This window comes from Phaenicophaeus curvirostris, chromosome 4 (assembly GCF_032191515.1).
Source record: "Phaenicophaeus curvirostris isolate KB17595 chromosome 4, BPBGC_Pcur_1.0, whole genome shotgun sequence".
Taxonomy (NCBI): Eukaryota; Metazoa; Chordata; class Aves; order Cuculiformes; family Cuculidae; genus Phaenicophaeus; species Phaenicophaeus curvirostris.
In genome coordinates this window covers 76647576-76667770 of record NC_091395.1, presented here as the reverse complement: position 1 = coordinate 76667770, position 20195 = coordinate 76647576, and the positions used below count along the sequence as shown (strand labels likewise).

The 20195-nt window shown below is 48.8% G+C and overlaps 1 protein-coding gene across 2 annotated transcripts in view; it reads left to right on the top strand.

Moving 5' to 3' along the window:
• Window positions 1-8753: 8753 nt before the first annotated feature.
• The window catches only part of GFRA4 (GDNF family receptor alpha 4), an 82234-nt gene continuing 70792 nt past the window's right edge, over window positions 8754-20195 (top strand). The window contains exon 1 of one of the 2 annotated variants that reach the window (XM_069856651.1): window positions 8754-8804. In XM_069856651.1, the coding sequence (XP_069712752.1) occupies window positions 8765-8804 (40 nt within the window). In that variant the 5' untranslated portion in view covers window positions 8754-8764. The remainder of the gene's footprint in view (window positions 8805-20195) is intronic. The other variant, XM_069856652.1, reaches the window with a different exon arrangement.

Below are 20195 nucleotides of genomic sequence, written 5' to 3'. Positions count from 1 at the left end.
ACCTTGGGGTGGTGCCTCCAGCATTTTCATCTGGGCTAAATGCCTGGATTTAGTCAGGCACCCAGAAATGTTGCCCCTCAGTCGCCGTGTGTACTTCATAGAAGTACTGGATCAGTTTGGGTTGGAAGGGACCTTGAAGCCCATCCAGTTCCAGCTCCCCTGGGACAGGGGACAACTCCCACTGGATCAGGTTGCCCAAGGCCCCATCTAACCTGGATTTGACCAGTTTGTATTGCCATGGCTCAAGCTGGACATGATTTCCAACAAAGAAATGGCTGAACAAGTGCCCTATTTAAGGAATTTACTTTCAGGTTCAGGACTGTACATTTTGTATTGTTTCATCTTATTTCTTCTTATTCTCAAAGGCTTCTCTGTGCTATTCAGCTCCTCTCCCATTTTATAGAAACATAGAATCATAGAATCATAGAATCATAGAACAACCAGGTTGGAAGAGACCCACTGGATCATCGAGTCCAACCATTCCTATCAAACACTAAACCATGTGGGCTTCCCATCTTTGTTGCATCAACAGACCTCATTAGCAATCCATCTCTACCTTGGAGGCCAAAACTTATTGTAAACCTTAAACAAATCAATTGCAAGACAGACCCAGGAGAAACTCTGCTAATTGATGGGCTCCCCCATCCAGCACTGTTCAATATAATTTCCCCGTTAGCCATTTCCTTCCTTTTGACATGGTTCCCTTATCAAGCTCCCTCTTCTCCCGCTGGACTGTCAAGGTTGACCCATGGCACTGCATCAATGTCTTGTTTAAAACCCAAATAAAGGAGATTTTTTCACATGCTCACTTTTTTTTTTCCTACAAATATTTATTTTATCCAAGAACATACCAGGTTCACGTGCCATGATCTCCTAGCCACTGCCTACATCTTTAGTGCCACCTTCCCTCCATATCATAAAACCCACAAACTTTTGAGCAACAACGAGTATCTCTGATGTCTCTGTCTCTCAGATGTAAGCCCTGGTTTTGCTGATCTCCAGCCCAGAGGCTGCACCTTGGCTTAAAAGTTTTCTTTTGAGTCCTTGCCTCCAGATACGAAGTTACGCGCGTTGGTCCTAGGAGATTTGGTGATGGAGAGTAGCCCGTCCTTCTGCTGCAAGTGCTTTTTTGGGAAAGAGCTTCCCTTGAGTACTCATTTCACGGTGCATTTCTATGACCCACTTTGGTATTACCAACCTCTTCAATGGTTCAATTTATCTGAAAATAAAGGTGAAATATTGGTTTTTTTCCAAGGGATCTTAGCTATGGCAAAGCATACAGACTCAAAGAATGGTTTGGGTTGGAAGGGACTTCAAAGCCAATCCAGTTCTATCCCCTTGCCGTGGGCAGGGACACCTCCCACTGGATCAGGCTGCTCAAAGCCTCATCCAACTCAGCCTTGAACACCTCCAGGGATGGGGCAGCCACAACTTCCCTGGGCAACCTGTGCCAGGGCCTCACCACCCTCATGGGAAATATATTCTACCTAAATTCTTATCTCAGTCTCCCCTCTTTCCTCCTAAAACCATCCCCCCTTGTCCTATCACTCCAGGCCCTTGTAAAAACTCCCTCCTCAGCTTTCCTGGAGCCCCTTTCAGTACTGGAAGCTGCTCTAAGTTCTCCCTGGAGCCATTTCTTCTCCAGGCTGAACAACCACAACTCTCTCAGCCTCTCCTCATATGGGAGGTTCTCCAGCCCTCAGATCAACTTTGTGACCACTTATGGACTTCTTGTAACACATCTGTGTCTTTCCTGTGCTGAGGACTCCAGAACAGAATGCAGGACTCCAGACGGGGTCCCATGAGAGCAGAGAAGATGAGCAGTAACTCCCACCCTCAACCTGCTGCTCACACTTCTTTTGATGCAGCCCAAGATACATTTAACTTGACAGCAGCCATAATCTCTTCCCTTATGTCACTGTATAATGTCTGTCCATCCTCTGTGTTTTCTTTTCAATGTACCCCATGAACAGACAGATGAAGTATACGGTATTGGGGTCATTACATCACTCAGATTCCCTTTTCCATTTTTCACCTCAAAATAATTGCAAATATCTAAGAAAGACTACAAGAATGGGGACAACAAGGAGAAAATCTTTTCAAAGTACTCTCCTAACCTCCAACTTTGCAGCTCTGGGTTTCCAAAGCCAAAGGTGTAACCTCTGTACTTAAATTACTGGATTGCTCTTTGGTGAAATTGTTCAGTCTGGGTTTTTTTTGGAACCATGTTAGGTTTTAATGGTCACATAATCCTGTGTCAAGGAAGCAACACACCAAAGATCCACTTTTCCCAGTCAGTTTTGGATCTGCTTCCTTCTCAATTAATTTCTTGGTCCTCATTCTAGTATGGTGGGAGGTAGAGGGCAGATGATCCCTATCCACCTTGCCCAAACAGATCTCTGTCCACTCTGCTCACAGCTGTGTCGTTTCAAAGCTGAAGAGACAACAAAGTTATTGAGTTCCATTGAAAACTGCTGCTCCTGCTCCATGACTCTGCTGGTTTCCTCTTGTTGTCCCCATGAATGTCATCAAATTAGGGTCCTACAGGTCTACGTGCATAGGGAGGGTGTCACTCGTGATCCTGCTCTGTATCTATCCCACTGCAGAGGATCCCATGCTGGCTGACTCAGAAACATCCTCCTGTGCTGCTAGACAAGGTGCCAGCCATGCCTCAAGCTCTGAGTTTAGCCTCCTCACTCCCTGAGATCAAACACCTCCAGCAAAACCTTCCTGTCTCTGATCTACCACCTTTGGGTGACCTCTTCATTTTCACTCATCTAGAACAACATTTGTCCTGCCTTCACCTCTCTTTGGAGTCTACCACTCCCTCCCCAGGGCTTTCCAAGCAGAATTTCCTCCACTGAATTTTCTTCCTGGGCTAAACTGCCACCTATTTTTGCTGAAGGACAAAGGCTTCATCTTCTATCTTCCTGTTTCTGAACATCCTTGTCATGGCAGGTAGTATATTCCTGTTTATTTCTGCAGGTCGTCATCCTAAGTATTCCTCTTTGTGTACAACCTTTTTCTTAGAGTTCATAATATTCTGACCCTGAAAGGCAAACCAGAATCTAGTCTGGAAACTCAGCTTATTGCTAAAGTGAAGAAGGACTGGATTTCATTTGGTTTATTCACAGCTGATGTGAAGCTGGATGAATTTTGAGAAGCTTTGAGCAATTTTAACACAAGCTTATCCATCTTATCAACAAGGTCAACTCATCAACAAGTTTTTTTGAAACTACATCAAGGATATTTGCAGAACCGACATAAAACTATGTTTCTTTTTTGGAGGAGGCTATCTTTGTCCAAATGTTGAGATTTTCCTAATGGAACAGTGAGGTCTAGAGACATTTGAGGCAGGAAATACTGTGGTCTTCTCAGTTTTGGAGATCTCAACAAGCAATGTGTGGGGCTTCTATGCCACCTCACACTGCCTGGTGCACTGTCCCCATGTCTGCCTGGCTTTTTCTCCCACTTCAGCAGCAGGTTCTACAGATTCTCATGTTTCCCACCCTACATCTCTAGATGGTTTCTTTCTTAGTCTAAATCTCCTCGTCTGCCACCATTTTCCTGAGAGTCATTTTGAAGCAAGAGACATTTGTGCATGGATGTTGTCCTGGGGTGGATGGATGGATGGATGGATGGATGGATGGATGGATGGATGGATGGATGGAGGTTCTGACTGTTTTCCAACTTTCCTGAGTGGCATAAATCCCTTAACATCTCCATTATCACTTCACCATTCATTAAAAGAGACAACTGCAGTTCTCTTTCTATGTTTGTGGCTATTTTTTGGATTAGGGACCATGACAATAGTCATGGGAGCGTGCATGGTAGGGTCCTCCACAGTGATCTTCTTAGGGGAGAGAGACCAAAGTTCTCTTCCAGTTTCCATTGTAACTGGTTTCACTCTTGCATGTGCATTTCTTTTAATCAACGCATTTTATGTGCCTTCCCTGCCCAGTGATTTCTCCATGGACCTACCCAAACAATTCTTTCTTTCATTGCCTTTGCTCAATCTATTGTCTGGAGCTCTGGGGAGCAGCTTTTTGGGGTAGGCCTGACATGAGCAACAATGGGATGTTTTTACACCTGACTCATCAATACCTTGATTTATTTACTATGAAAAATAATGAGCAGTTTTAGGAGAGGTGGGTCTATATGGGTAGAAGGAGTGTTTTTCATTTAACTCCATTAATCTCAGCATCCACCCAGTGATTAGGAGGAAGTCATGATCTGATAGATAAAGCAGCAAGGAACAATGATCCCTCTTTCTTCATGGGATTTCCAGCGTGTCTTTTCTGGGTGGCTTTTCTCAACACATGGAGTAATTGCAGAAGAGGCAGGAAATGCCTCCCTATGGGGACAAACACTGGGGGTTGTCTATGCGTGGATTTTCCCTGTCCCATAACCTCCCCTACCATAATTTTTTCTTCGAACTGAGGAAGAATTGTTGCTTTTGTAGCACTTATTCGTTGGAAACTTCCTCTTGTCTAGAGGGGGAGGTTGTATCCTGTCTTTACCCCAAGAGGAGACAGCAAGGAGACCTTTGTCTTATAGAATCATAGAATGGTTTGGGTTGGAAGGGACCTCAAAGCCCATCCAGTTCCAACTCCCTGTCATGGGCAGGGACACCTCCCACTGGACCAGGCTGCTCAAAGCCCCATCCAGCCTGACCTTGAACACCTGCAGGGATGGAGCAGCCACAGCTTCTCTGGGCAGCCTGGGCCAGGGTCTCACCACCCTCATTGTGGAGAATTTCTTCCTGATGTCTAATTTAAATCTCCCCCCTTCCTAGTTAAAGCAATTCCCCCTCATCCTATCACTCTAGGCCCTTGTAAAATGTCCCTCCCCAGCTTTCCTGTAGACCCTTTCGATATTGGAAGGCTGGTCTTAGGTCTTCCTGGAGTCTTCTCCAGGCTGAACAACCCCAACTCTCTCAGCCTGGCCTCATAGCAGAGGTGCTCCAGCCCTCACATCATCTTCGTAGCCTCCTCCAGACCCATTCCAACAGTTCCATCTCCTTATTAGGTTGAGTATTCTAGAACTGTATAGAATAATCCAGGTGGGTTCTCCAGACATTGCTTCCTCCAGCTCTGCAGATAGAGGAGTTTGATACATAGAATCACAGAATCATGGAATCATAGACTCACCAGGTTGGAAAAGACCCACTGGATCATCGAGTCCAACCATTCCCACCAAATACTAAACATCTTCACTTATTTGACCAAAAGGAAGGTTTTCCTGCTTAACAAGGGCACAAGGCACAGTGCCAGGGAAAACAAGTCCCTGCTTCATCACCCTTGTGTGAAGCAGGACACTGAGCCAAACCCATCTCCATCTTGCTTCAATGCAGGGTGTGATGGGTCTCACATGACCTCTTTTGGTCCAAGAACATCAGAATATCTCATACCTAAGGGGAAAGCAGAACATTTTCCAGGGAAAATATTTTTTCATTTGTTTAAAAACCCACAAAATTTCACATATGTTCCAGTGATATTATTTTTTCTGGGGCTACTTCATAAATAGAGCACCAAAAAAAAAAAAAAAAGAGCCTGTAAAATAATTAAAAATAATAATAAGCAGAAAAATCCAATCATTTCCCCAGTTTTCCCTGCAAGATGTTTCAAATGCACCTTTTTACAATTTCATTTTGAAATTTGCTTAAACGTAATCATACTCTTCTTTAAGAAATAAAAAAATCCCAGCTCAAGAGCAATGCTTTTTTACCCCAAATGAGGTTTTATTAGCACTCTCTTTTTCCCCACTGAGTAGCACAGGAAATGCTCATTTTGGATGTGAAATGGAGTTATTAAAGAGATTCATTTATTTACAGCTTTCCAATTCTGACCGAGGACTAAAAAACTTGCTAAATGAACATCCAGACTGGAACACGGTAGAAACTTTGAAAGGAGAGAAAGGGCAGGGATCACACTTTCCTCTTGATTTGCCAAGAGGGAAAAAAGGAGAAAAGAAAAAGAAGTGTTTTCTTGGCTTCATTATGCTTTATGTATAACACCTACAAATGGCAATGTGAATTATTTCCCCTCTCTGTTTTGCTCATGAAAAATAAAACTGTGTGATTCCTCTGGTTTGCTAGGAGAATTTGCTGGAGGATTAATGAGGTGATGCCACGAGAAAACACAAGTTAAGAACCCTGAACAGCTCCAGTGAAAAAAACCTTCGCAGAGCGTTTAAATACCTGACCTAGCAGTGGAGAAAAGCTCTTGCTGCAGATGTTCAAAAGCACTGATGGAGCTTTCAGTGTGGAAAAAATGCCCTGGTGCTTCTCTGAATCATCAGAGGAGACTCTGTGTGAAAAAGAGGGACAGGGCAGGAAGGAGAAGGAGAAAGAGAAGGAGAAAGAGAAGGAGAGGGAGTGGGAGAAGGAGGAGAAGGAGGAGGAGGAGGAGGAGGAGGAGGAGAAGGAGAAGGAGAAGGAGAAGGAGAAGGAGAAGGAGAAGGAGAAGGAGAAGGAGAAGGAGAAGGAGAAGGAGAAGGAGAAGGAGAAGGAGAAGGAGAAGGAGAGGGAGGAGGAGGAGGAGGAGAAGGAGGAGAAGGAGGAGGAGGAGGAGGAGGAGGAGGAGGAGGAGGAGGAGGAGGAGGAGGAGAAGGAGAAGGAGAAGGAGAAGGAGAAGGAGAAGGAGAAGGAGAAGGAGAAGGAGAAGGAGAAGGAGAAGGAGAAGGAGAAGGAGGGAAGGAGAGGGTGAAGGAAGGGAAGGGAAGGGAAGGGAAGGGAAGGGAAGGGAAGGGAAGGGAAGGGAAGGGAAGGGAAGGGAAGGGAAGGGAAGGGAAGGGAAGGGAAGGGAAGGGAAGGGAAGGGAAGGGAAGGGAAGGGAAGGGAAGGGAAGGGAAGGGAAGGGAAGGGAAGGGAAGGGAAGGGAAGGGAAGGGAAGGGAAGGGAAGGGAAGGGCAAGCCTACATTAGGAGAAGGAATAGATATGGCTGTTTTTCTAGGGTACTGACTTGGGAATGAGTCTTTTTATTCTGTCAGTCCATGTACTGGCTGATCCTGAAGACATCTCTTCACATTTTGTGTGTCAGCTACTTCATGCATGAAATGGAGGAAGTGGAAAAAGATGTTCATTCAATCTAAAGATTAAGATGTGGCTTTAGGAGCCAGGCTCTGCTGCTTGGCTTCCTAAAAGAGTCACCTGCTAGGAGACGAGGATAAAAGGTGGGGGAGGCCAGGGTTGGGAGAAGCACCAGGGCGCAATGGTGAGGGACCTTTTGCAGGGACAGCATGGGGAAGGAGGTATGAGGAGCTGGCTGGATGGTTATGGAAGCAAATAACCTCAATTTACAAAGGTAGTTCTGGATGAGATTCAGAAGATGATCATATTGCAGCAAATTAATGGAAGGTATCGTGACTGGGAGGGGTGGTAGGATGTGGCCCAAGACTTCAGAGCTGTGTCTCTGCTAGCAAACAGTCAATATTGGGCTACAGGGCCCACGGTGGTGGGGCTGGTCGTGTCAAACTGAGTGTGTGTCCTGTCTGAGGCTGCAAAGAGATGGGGATTTGGGGCATAAGGCATGCCAGCACTGTCCAGGAGGGCAGCAGGGGAGAAAGAAAACATCCTGGGGCTGGAAGGGGTGAAAGGAGCCATGCCCCAGGATGCTTAGATCTTGCGCAAGATGCAGGACCACGACCTGCTCTGGGGATGTGGGTGATGCCAGCATCGTCCAGAAGAAGGTATCTTCTGGGAGGAGAAGACATCCTGAGGCTGGAAGGGGTGAAAGGGGTCCCACTACAGGATGTTTGGATCTTGCCTAAGAGGCAGAACCACTAGATGCTCCAGGGATGTGTGGGATACCTGTATCCTCCAGGAGGGGAAGACATCCTGAGGCTGGAAGGGGTGAAAAGGAACATGCCCAGGGATGCTTAGATCTTGCCCAAGATGCAGGACCAGAAGGTGCTTGGGTGATGGGGGCAACGCCTGCATCCTGCAGAAGGCTGAAAAGGGATGCTTGGGGCTCAGCAGAGACACAGCACCACGAGCCTCTCTGGGATTGTGGGAGATACCTTAATCCTCCAGGAGGAGAAGACATCCTGAGTCTGGAAGGTGAGAAAAGGAACATGCCCAGGGATGCTTAGATCTTGCCCTGGAGGAAGGACCACGGGATGCTCCGGGGATGAGGGGGATGCCTGCATCTTTCCAGGAGGCTGGAAGGGGATGCTTGGGGCTCAGCCGAGAGCAGCACCACGAGCTGCTCCGGGCTGGGGCAGAAGCCCCCGCCTTGGGGACAGGGACCGGGGGCCGGGGAGGAGAGAGGAGGGGGCCGGGCCACCAAGCCCCTCCCCGCGGGGCCGGGGCGAGGCTGGGGGGGGCGGCGGAGGCAGCCGGGGAAGGCGGCGAGGGCTGCCCCGCCGCCAGAAGTTTGCTTTTAGGGGCTAAAAAAAATTTTTAAAAAAACAGAGCATCCGTAAATAAGCAGGATAGAATCATAAAACCCTCCAAGGGAGCATCCCCCTCACCAGCCGCCCCGGAGGGATGCAGGAGGAGAGCGGCCGGAGGGAACCCGAGATGCTCAGCCGGTTTGCGGGCTGGAGCCGGATCCGGAGCGGGGCTAAAGCGGTGTCGGTGTGAACGGGAGCCCCGGGAGGGCCGGGCTGGGGCGGCGGGGACGCCTCTCGCCCTGCCCAGCCTGCGCGCATCCTCCGGCACCGCCTGCGCCGGCCGAGCCGAGCCGAGCCGAGCCGAGCCGGGGCCGGTGGGGTCCGTGCCGTGGCCAATCGGGGTTGATCCGAGCAGGGGAGAGCGGTAGGATGAGGGGCATCCTCTGCTTCTGCACGCTGGTCCTCCTGGGTGAGTAGCGAGGCGGCACCGGGAGGGACGCACGGACGCGCGGACACACGGACACGCAACTTTCTGCAGGGGGGTGGCTGGCGGGGACCCCACGGGGCACCCCCTGGTTCGGACACCCACGGGGGAGGGAGGTTTCCCCCCTTTCCTCAGCATCCCAGGAGCTCGGGAAGTGTGGGAGCATCCCCCAGGTCTCTGCTGTCTGGACCCTTTCCGACTGTCGCTCCAGATAGTGCCGCGAAAACGGGTGGATTTATCCAAGGAATTCGAGCGCTTCTGGCTGGGAAGAGGAGCTTGGGGGGAGATATTGAAGAAGGTTTTGCCAGGCAGCCCGGACAGGGGTGGCGGAGCTGGCCAGGGTTGGGGGGGCACTGGTGGCCCCATCTCCGCGGTGTCCTGAGCCCCCATCTCACCCAAGTGTGGATGTTTTTATGTGTTCGGGGGTCTTTCCTGCTGTTCCTCGCATCCCTGACCCCCCCCTCCAAAAAAAATGAGGTGTCGTCTGGGCTTTTTCCTTTTTATTTGCAGTGGGAGCTGGGGGTTAAGCATCCCAGATGCCTCCTCCATCCCTACGTGAGCTCTCAAGGCAGCCCTGGTCCACAGTCGTGGTTAGGAGATGCTGTCCCTCGTGGGATGTCACCATAGCCGTGGGGACCTAGTCTGCAGCACCCTTGCTTTGAGCACCTCCCTTGCTTTGAGCATCTCCCTTGCTTTGAGCATCTCCCTCGCGTCCTGCTTCACCCCATCTCAGAGCGAACTGTTCTGCCGTGTGCAATTCCCAGGGCTTCCCACGTCCCTTGGAAGAGCCGCGCGTGAAGGAGCTGCATCCTTGCGTGCTTTTGCCTGGATGCCACCCCAACAGCTCCCCTTGGGGTAGTTTTTTTTTTCCCCCTCCCTGTGCTTCGTTGAGACGGGAAACCCAAGAATGAGTCCGTGCTTAAATGGACCTGGAAAGGCTTGGAGGAGGCAAGGGGTGAGGATGCACCTGTCCTCCTCGGGTGGCTAGTGGGTGACAAAAAGGTTTTGGGATGTATGGAAGTGTCTGGGACACCTCGGCCACCCCAGCATTGCCTCCTCTGCACCCTGAGCATCTCTGCTGGGACCCCACCTCCTGGGGAAGACCCCCAGTAGGTTTTTCCCTCGGTGGGGAAGGCTTTGTAAAAGCTCCAGGTAACTCCTCTTGCCGGCTCTCTTTGTCACTAGATGTCAGCAGCAGCAACTCTTAAGTCCCAAAGGCTGGGAGGGGGGAATTGAGACCCTCCAAGAGGGGCCATCTCCAGCCAGGGAGTGCTTAGCTCCAAGGATTTGGAGGAGCATCAGGACCTGGCCCTGCCCCAGGTTGCTACCTCGCAGGGGCTGGAGCTGTGCCCTAGGCTGGGAAAGGTCTCGGTCTCTCTCAGAGCTGGAGATTTTTCCTACAAGGCTCACAGGGCCTCTGGGTGGGAGTCCAGGTCTCTGCAGGATTCATTTTCCAAGTGGCTCAGATTGACTGACTCACTGATTGACTGCCTGATTGACTGACTGGTGGACTGATTGATTTTCTCTAGAGAAAGTGGACTTAAAGAAAAGAGCAAATGGCCAGCTCTCCACTGCCAGCAATGCACTTGGGAACAGCGAGCAGGTTTAAAGCATACACTCAGCCTCCGGTCCAAGCCAGAGCAAAACATCAGCTAGTATTCACCTTTTGGTCTTCTGATCTTGGGTCTCCAGGAGGACCTTTCCATCTCTGAACTGGCATTTGACCTCTGCATGCTCGTCACCGTCCCAGCAGATGCCATCCAATGCCCTCATCCTACTTGCTAGATATTTTCTAGATGTTTGTGTTTTGGGTGGATGAAGGCTTCTCCTTCAGACAACCACTGCAGGGATTGGAACAGGCTGCCCAGAGAAGTGGTTGAGTCCCTGTCCCTGGAGATGTTTAAAAGATGGGTAGATGAGGCGCTCAGGGATATGATTTAGTAGTGGGCAGGTACGGTTTGGCTTGGTGATCTCAAAGGTCTTTTCCAATCTAGTGATTCTATTATTCCGTGACTGGGGACACCAGGCTGGAGACAGCATGGCAATTCCCATCTTCAGCCATGCTGTCTGCAAACCTTGTGTGCTGCAGTGTGAGCACCTTGCTTTTTGTATGTGTGTCCCCTATGCCATCTTGGGGACGACCCAGGGTGGAGGAGGCAAGGCTTGAAGAAATTACAGCTCCCTGAGGCTGCCCAGGGAGGGGGTTGAGTCCCCTTCCCTGGAGGGGTTTAAGGGACGGGTGGACAAGGCACTGAGGGGCATGGTTTAGTGTTTGATGGGAATGGTTGGACTCAATGACCCGGTGGGTCTTTTCCAACCTCGTGATTCTATGATTCTCTGAGAACAAGGCAGTGTCACCATCACCCAGCCTGGGTGGGGACCCCCTGCTGTCACTTCATACTCAGGTCCATGGTGGCAGAGGCATGCAGGGTGACCCAAAATCGGCAGCCAACATGGTTGAACATATTTTTTTTTCCCCCACAACAACTTTTCAGCCAAATCATCTCCCTGATCACCTGTAACACCTATAGCACCGTAGCTGCATGACCAGCAGGTCCAGGGAGGTTCTTCTCCCTCTGGTCTCGGCACTGGTGAGACCGCTCCTCGAATCCTGGGGTCAGTTCTGGGCCCCTCACCACAAGAAGGATGTTGAGGCTCTGGAGCGAGTCCAGAGAAGAGCAACGAAGCTGGTGAGGGGGCTGGAGAACAAGAGGAGCAGCTGAGAGAGCTGGGGGTGTTTAGCCTGGAGAAGAGGAGGCTGAGGGGAGACCTCATTGCTCTCTCCAACTACCTGAAAGGAGGTTGTGGAGAAGAGGGAGCTGGGCTCTTCTCTCAAGGGACAGGGGACAGGACGAGAGGGAATGGCCTCAAGCTCCACCAGGGGAGGTTTAGGCTGAAGATTAGGAAAAAATTTTCATGGAAAGGGTCGCTGGGCACTGGCAGAGGCTGCCCAGGGAGGGGATTGATTCATCTTCCCTGGAGGGGTTTAAGGCACGGGTGGACGAGGTGCTGAGGGACATGGTTTAGTGATTGGTGGGAATGGTTGGACTTGATGATCCGGTGGGTCTCTTCCAACCTGGTTATTCTATGATTCTATTCTATGATTGCTATCTCAGTGTCTCCTTATGTTTGCTTGCACTTGTGGTATCGACTAGAAATCCCTTCCATAGGACAGTGGCGATGCATTCAGGGAGCCTTTGTGGAAAATCAACGCTCTCGAAAGAGGTAATTAAATAAAAAGAGTACAGTTAATTTTACAGTGACGCTGTGTTACAGCTGTAACCAGCCCCCAAAACATTGCCCATCCCTTGTGCAGCTTTCAGAGCATCTTCCACTCTTTGTCTTAACAAACCAATAACTAAAGCATGAAAATTTGAGCTAGAGTTGAAAGCACTAGTTTGCTGCCAAGTCCTCAGGGGACCAAGAGTCGTTCCTGGACCATTGTGATGGAGGGCACGATCCCAAAATGACATCTGGGCTGTCTTCTGCTCACAACTGCTGCCTTTACCTGGCGAGTTTTACTGCGCTTTGTCATTAGCATAATTCCCGGCATATGTTTCCCACAGGCTCTTCATAGATGCAATCAAACACAAGAGAGCGTCTGGCAGATTTTTCACCTGGTTTGGGAACTCGAATCCCAAGGGGAGAGCAAAAATCTCTTGAAAAATGCGGCTGTGTGTGTGAGAGAGGGAAATGCTCCTTAAATTAGGGCTTTTGTCAGTTCTGACAGGAGCAATCCGTTATTTGCATCAGTAAGAATGTGATATTTATGTCTCTCTGTATTGGTGCAGAGGAGAAATAAAACTTCTCCCTCAACAGGCTGTCTTCACACACTCTGCAAATTCCTCTGCAAGGATCTCACCCCACCCAGAAAGGATTTTTTTTTCCCAGAGCTCTGGAGCTTTAAACAGTAATTACTGCTGGGTAAAAATTAGTACTAGCTAAATCTAATAATCGGTATTAATTACTGTGACTAGTTTTCATTTTGCTTTTGGAGACAGAAATGTCTCCTCTGCTCTCCTGGCTGTTTTCACTGATTCCTATTGTGCCTGAAATTCCCTTCATCATTTTCACACAAGACTTGTTCATTGTTGTAACTTTCCACTTGGTCATTTTTAAACATGACTTTAATGTCGCTAAAGTTTGCTACCTTTCAATAAAAATACTCGGCTACCGAGATACCCGTGATTTCTTTTTCCTTCCAGTGGACTTTATATTCGTTTTGCTTCCCTAGGAAAAAAAAAAATGACCTCTTTCTTCTCAGCCTAAAGGTGGAAGGGGACAAATTCAAAGGAAGTTCTGCTAAAACAATTTTTTAGAAGGACACATTTCACTGAAACGGAAAAAAAAAAAAGGAACAAAACTATGAAAAGCTTGTTCCTGTCAATCTTCAGCTCAGTGCAGTTCCCTTGTTTCAAATCTATCTGTCAAAATTCCCTCTGGTAACACCTCCTGGCAAAGGACTTCAAGCCTGAATGGACTGATGGTGGCAGCTGTGTGATAGCGGGTGGGAGAGAAGGGCTGGGGAGATATTGCCACCACCCCATGCGGATTGTGCGCGTCTCGTTTGGCCATCACAGCTTTAAAGGGTCAAATAAGGGGGTATCGAGGCTGGTGAAATCAGTGTCAAAAAGCAGGGCTGAGAGGATGAGTTCGAAGAGGTGGATAGGAAGAAGAAGCATGGATGAACATTAGGTCTTGGAGATGGACAAGGAAGAAATAGAAGTCTGGTGTGAGCCAGGGGAAGGTGCATCCAGGCGTATGCAGGATGGGGTTGTGGGAGGACAATAACTCTGGACTTTCATGTGGAGAGCAGGAAGGATTTCCAGAAGCAGAAGCCACCATTCTTTTCCTGGATAAGGAGATCTTGGGACTGCTACAGGGAATAAAAATGAGTGTGCAGGAAGGATAGGTACCTTTGAAGGTCCTGTCTCATTTTGACCACCTGTGACCTGGCCTCAAGCTCTGCCGGGGGACGTTTAGGCTGGACATTAGGAAAAAATTTTCACAGAAAGGGTCATTGGTCCCTGGCAGAGGCTGCCCAGGGAGGGGGTTGAGTCCCCTTCCCTGGAGGGGTTTAAGGGACGGGTGGATGAGGTGCTGAGGGACATGGGTTAGTGTTTGATAGGAATGGTTGGACTCGATGATCTGGTGGGTCTTTTCCAACCTGGTGATTCTATGATTCTATGACTCCTCCAAGACTTTGGTCTGATAACAAGTGATGGCACAGCTGGCTGCTGTGCGGCTGCGGTGAGCTTGATAGGTGTTAAGATAGGTTGTGATCTTCATGACTATTTCCAAGCATCTCCCTGCATCTTACAGGAGCTGAGCTGGTGAGAAGACCTAACCCAGCTGCTAATCTGCCTTGGAGGTCCTTCAGTCAACCAGCAGTGGCACATCTTTCCCTGCTGCTCATGGGGAAAAGGTGTTTCCCTGTATCCCATTGGACTAGAGGCTTATTCCTCAGCTCAAAACTGCCTTGGTCGCATCTTGTCACTCTTGATTCTCAATCATAGAATGGTTTGGGTTGCAAGGGACCTTAAAGATCATCCATTTCCAACACTTCCCACTGCATCATGCTGCTCAAAGCCCCATCCAACCTGACCTTCAACACCTCCAGGGATGGGGCAGCCACGACTTCCCTAGACAACCTGATCCCGTGTCTCCTCCCCCTCATCATGAAGAATTTCTTCCTAATGTCTAATCTAAATCTCCCCCGCTCCAATTTAAAGCCATCCCCCCTCATCCTACCATCTCTTTCCTCCTTCCTTCATGTGAATCCCTCTTCCACCCCAAGCAGCTTCTCGGTGCACATGTTCCTCTTTCTGTCCAAAGCCATCTGGGAAGCAGTTTACATGAAAGACGCAGTAAAAACAGTTGTGCCACGGTTTTGATTTATTGAATACAACTGGAACATCCTGTCTGCAATACCTGCTCTCCCTGAATGCTTTGACAGAGTTATTAGCAGCACTCCAAAAGCTACTGCTGACATATGAGTTGGGGGGGTCGTTTTGACACACAAGCACCAGCAGCTGCTTTCACGTTCATGGGTCCAGTTTATTGATGAGAAAGAAATGGGACAGGTTTTCTGGTGCTTCTTCCAAAAGCAGGATCAAATTGCTCATCTTTCACACGTGTCCAGGCTAAGCCATCTATTTTTTTGCCCCCAGGGGGATGGCAACTTTAGGATGGGATTTTAAACAGGTCCAGATGCTAAAGGACTGTGAGTTAAGACCTGAGAAACTGGTGGATTTTGCTTTCCTCCTCTCTTCCTGTTACTTGTACACATAATTCGAGTCAAGACTTAACGTTAATGTTTCTGACTGGGCTGCAGGTCTTTACCAGTAAGTGCTCCGTGCTGCAGGCTGCCTCGCAGGAGGCTTTGCATGCACATGTTTCAGATCTCTTCTGCCTTGAGGGAGTTTAGCCACTAATGGCTACAAAATCCATCAGGAGCAGAGGTGCCTGTGGAAAGCGCTTGGCTTTTCAGATAGGCAGCAACAGGAGTGTGTTTGGGAGTCCCCGTTGGCATGATTCGAGGTCTCGGGAGGCTCTGAGCTGATCTGGACGCAGCAAATGCTCAGGACAGGTCTTGGGAGAGCTCCAGGGTGCCTTCAGAGAGGGCAAATTGAACACAATCTCTGCAAAATAATCAGGCTTTGCTTCAAGCTTTGCATCAAGCTTTGCATCAAACAAAGCTGGCTGATGCCTCTGGAGCCGCCACCTGGGAAATCCCATCATCCCTGATTAATCACAGCGAAGGAAACACAGGGCAGTTCCAGCCCCATGGGAAAGGAGTCTTTGCTTGGATGATGGCTGTGAATTTTTTGGAGCAAACCTGGTGTCTGGGCCACCGCTTGCACAGGGATCATGTGGCCCCGTCTGTGAGAGTTTTACATGAACAGTCAAATCCATCATAAAGAGTTTTGACTTTCTCAATTCATCTGCTTGTACTGTGGCAGCCTGTACTGAGTGCTTTGCTCTACTTTTTTTTTATCATACTTCCCATTCTGGACCTTTCATAAGGACTGTAGAATCATAGAATTGTTTGGGTTGGAAGGGACCTTGAAGATCATCCAGTTCCAACCCCCCTGCCATGGGCTGGGACACCTCCCACTGGATCAGGTTGCTCAAAGCCCCATCCAACCTGGCCTTGAACACCTCCAGGGATGGGGCAGCCACAAAATCCTCAGGTAACCTGTGCCAGGGCCTCCCCACCCTCACAGGAAAAAATTTCTTCCTCAGATCTCACCTCAATCTCACCTCTCATGAAGAATTTCTTCCTATCAGCTCATTATAACTGAGCTGATATTAACTAAGCTGATTTCTTCCTATCACCACGATTATAACAGCCTTTTCTTTGTGTCCGTTGCTCACCTGCATCACTCCTAAGTGGTGCCCAGGACCTGCAGACTGGTTCATAGATGCTCTCATTTGTCTTTCAGCCAACCTGGCCCCTTCTTCAGCTTTACCCCACGGAGGAATCTCGTTGCTTCTCAGAGCTACCTGTCTCTGTGACTTTGGATAAACAACTTGTAACAACAGACTAGATATTTCTTCTGAGATTTTAACTTCCGTGCATGTGAAGAAAAATGCATCTCCCCATGACAGCCTTCGTGGCAATGCCTCTCGGATTTTATAGAGCTGACTCGATTACCTGCAATCTGGAAATTGGGAGTGGATGTCTCCTGTAGCACCATGCATTTTTTCCTTTCTTGCTGTCTGTGTTTTCCTTCGATGTTCCCTATGTACAGCAGACGGCACCTTAAAAAGATGTCACAAGGCGTGAGGTGACATAAATCTACACACACTGAATCTCCTGTAGAAAAGGCTGCGGGTTAGGATGCTGTTTGCCACCTGCTAATGGAGAGGAGAGCAAACCAGCACGTTGAATTATTAGACAGGGCTTGGAATGAATCAAAGCCGTTTGACCTGTTTGTGTAAAGCCTCAGCCAAGGCTGAGTTTGCCTAAGTGTTTCCTCTGCACAGTGAGGGATTACGCTCTCCTTGCAAGGGTTAGTTGATTTATGCTGGGGGTTCGACACACGAGTTACAGCAATTTTACCTTAGGTCTTTTCTCCCCCCCTGTCTCTTCCAGTGCGTTTGTTTTGTTTCTTCTTCTTGCTAGGAGGGCATAACCCAGCGGTGCTGCCTCAGAGACAAACTGCACGCCCTGGGATACCTGTCACACCCACATCATCTTTCAGAGAGAGGGCACGGACATCGTCATCTTAGCTGAGCTTTCCTTCCAGGGTGGGAAAAAAATGCTCATGGGGTCATGGTGCTCACAACCTATCATTACCTTCAAGGTAAAGTGAAGGAGTCATTCTCTGCCTCACAAGAAGCTGGAATGAGATGCAGAGAGGAGGAACTTGAGCTGCCTGTTAGGAATAAACAGGCTGAGAGAGTTGGGGTTGTTCAGCCTGGAGAAGAGAAGCTGTGGGGAGACCTTATAGTGACCTTCCAGTAGCTGAAGGGGCTACAGGGGAGCTGGGGAGGGGCTCTTTATCAGGAGATGCAGGGGTAGGATGAGGGGGAATGATTTTAAACTGGAAGAGGAGAGGTTGAGATTAGATATTAGAAAGAAATATTTTCCTGTGAAGGTGGTGAGACCCTGGCCCAGTTTTCTCGGAGAAGTCACAGATGCCCCATCCCTGGAGGTGTTCAAGACCAGGTTGGGTGGGGCTTGGGGCAACCTGATCCAGTGGGAGGTGTCCCTGCCCGTGGCAGGGAGGGTAGAACTGGACAGGCTTAAAGTTCCCTCACCCAAACCATTCTATAATTTTATAATACTGTGATTCTGTGATAAAAGCTTTACTTTCAATCAGGACGACATCTGATTAGTTAAAGGAAGGGAGAAGAGCTGGTTGCCCTTTAGGAAGCTGATGATGGTTTGTTAGGCTTTGCAGGCATCAGCAAACCTTAAAGCCATAAGCTTTGCTGCCCCAAGGAACTCCTGAAAGGTGGTTGGGTGCCCCATTCCCAGTTTTTTGGTTTTCCCTATGCAATTGGAGGTTGTTGGTTTTTTTTTTTGGTGGTGATTTAGGACGATAATTGCAAGGATAAACTAAAGAAGTGTCCTGAGACCCAGATGAGGAACCCTCTCCAAGAGGCAGCCTTAGGGGCCTCTCCTGCTGTTTTGGGAAAAAGATCAGGAGTTACATTAAACTTGCAACACAAGACTTCTCCATCAGGGAAGGGAACAGTGAAGAAGGTCCTGAGCTGATTCTGGTCTGGAGGAGGGAAGTGGAGGAGAAAGATTGGACAGGAGATATGGATGAACCTTAGTAGGGAATGCAGGAGCAGCGAGGAGGAAAGCGTAGAAACCTAAAGCTCTGAGAGCAATTCTGGAGCTGGGGAAGCCCTAGATATTGGATTCCCCTTTCTGCAAACGGTGAGGTATATGTGAAGTGACGGCTCAGGGACTCATCCATCAGTGTGGAGTGTGGAGGCAGACGCACTGGGTAAAGCAGCTTCAGAGTTACCACCCCCCTGGGACTAATGCAAGGAAATTTATCTCCCTCTCCTGATATTGCTTCATTCTTCCCTACAGATCCAGCCAGGCCAATCCTTAATGTGTGCTGGAAAGGCTGTTAGTAATTAAGTACCTGACTTAAGGGGGTCCAGATCTCTAGTTGAGTTCGTTATATGCTATCTCATTACCAATAAGTATTAATAATAGCTGGAAGGGCTGGAGCAAAAAAAAAAAACAAACAACTAACAAATAAACAAAACCCAACCCCAAATAACAGAAAGAAATCCAGTTAATTCATAGAATCATGGAATCCTAGAATGGTTTGGGTTGGAACAGATCTTAAAGCCCATCCCGTTCCAACCAACCTCCACCCCCTCCCATGGGCAGGGACACCTCCCACTGGATCAAGGGGCTCCAAGCCCCATCCAGCCTGGCCTTGAACACCTCCAGGGATGGGGCAGCCACGACTGCCCTGGGCAACCTCTTCCAGGGCCTCCCCACCCTCATTGTGAAGAATTTCTTTCTAATGTCTAATCTAAATCTTCCCCCTTCCGATTTAAAGTCATCCAGCCCTTGTCCTATCACTCCAGACCCTTGGAATGAGTCCCTCCCCAGCTTCCCTGGAGCCCCTTCGGGTACTGGAATCTGCTCCAAGATCTCCCCACATCCTTCTCTTCTCCAGGCTGAACAACCCCAACTCTCTCAGGCTGTGCTCATAGCAGAGGTTCTCCAGCCCTCACGTCATCTTCGTGGCCTCCTCTGGAACCGTTCCATCTTATCCTTCTTATGTTGCGGGTTCCAGAACTGGACACAATCCTTGCCCCAGGAGTGCCTAATCTACAAGGTGAATGCTTTCCCATGGGATAAGGAGTTACGGTCTCTATGAATGCTTCTCAGGTATAGAAAATGATGCAAACTCATTGAATTGCTGTGCAAAACAAGGATATTTTTATAATAGCCAAATTGTTGTGAGGCAGAACCAGGTGATGGTGCAGCATTTGACCTGACATATTTATGCTCGTGTGAAGCATCCAGCTACAAGCTGGGATCAAAATTTCTCATCGGTGTATGGGGAACAATGTGACTTTTAGCATCACCTGCTGTGCACACAATCTCCCGAGCTCTTTTTTCAGTACTGAGGCAGGAACTGAATTCAGGTGCAGTAGCTGACTAATCTGCTTTGAAAATCTTCCCGTATCCCCTACACTGGGATCAGCGATCCGGCTTCGTACCAGGATTAGAGATGGGCGCTGCTGAAGAGAAGGGGCTGAATTCAGTGATGTGCCACAGAGGCTGGAGCAGCCGTGGGGTGTAAAGAAATAAAAGCCTCTGATAGAAGAGCAAACTGGAAAACAGAAACTCATTCCACCCCAAAAAATATTGGGCTTTTGGTACGATTTGTCTTCCAGAAAACAATGACAAATCAGGAATAGTAAAAATTGCAATAAATGATAGAAAGTGGAAAACAAGATGTTTATTGAGGATGATTCTGGAGCGAGAAAAATGGGGACTAAAAGAAAGCCCCAAATGTTTCTGTTCTGTTCTACTTGCTTCTATTAAGAAAACAGAAATTGGTCTTCCTGAAGGGACACAAAAAGGAGTCCCTCCCCAGCTTTCCTGGAGCCCCTTCAGCTAACGGTAGCTGCTCTAAGGTCTTCCTGGAGTCTTCTCTTCTCCAGGCTGAACAACCCCAACACGCTCAAGCCTGGCCTCGTAGCAGAGGGGCTCCAGCCCTCACATCATCTTTGAGACCTCCTCTGGACCCGTTCCAACAGCTCCATCTCCTTCTTGTGTTGGGGATTCCAGAACTGGACACAGGACTCCAAGTGGGGTCTCACGAGAGTGGAGTAGAGGGGCAGAATCACATGAGATACCACCATTTCACCCCCAGACATTCTCCA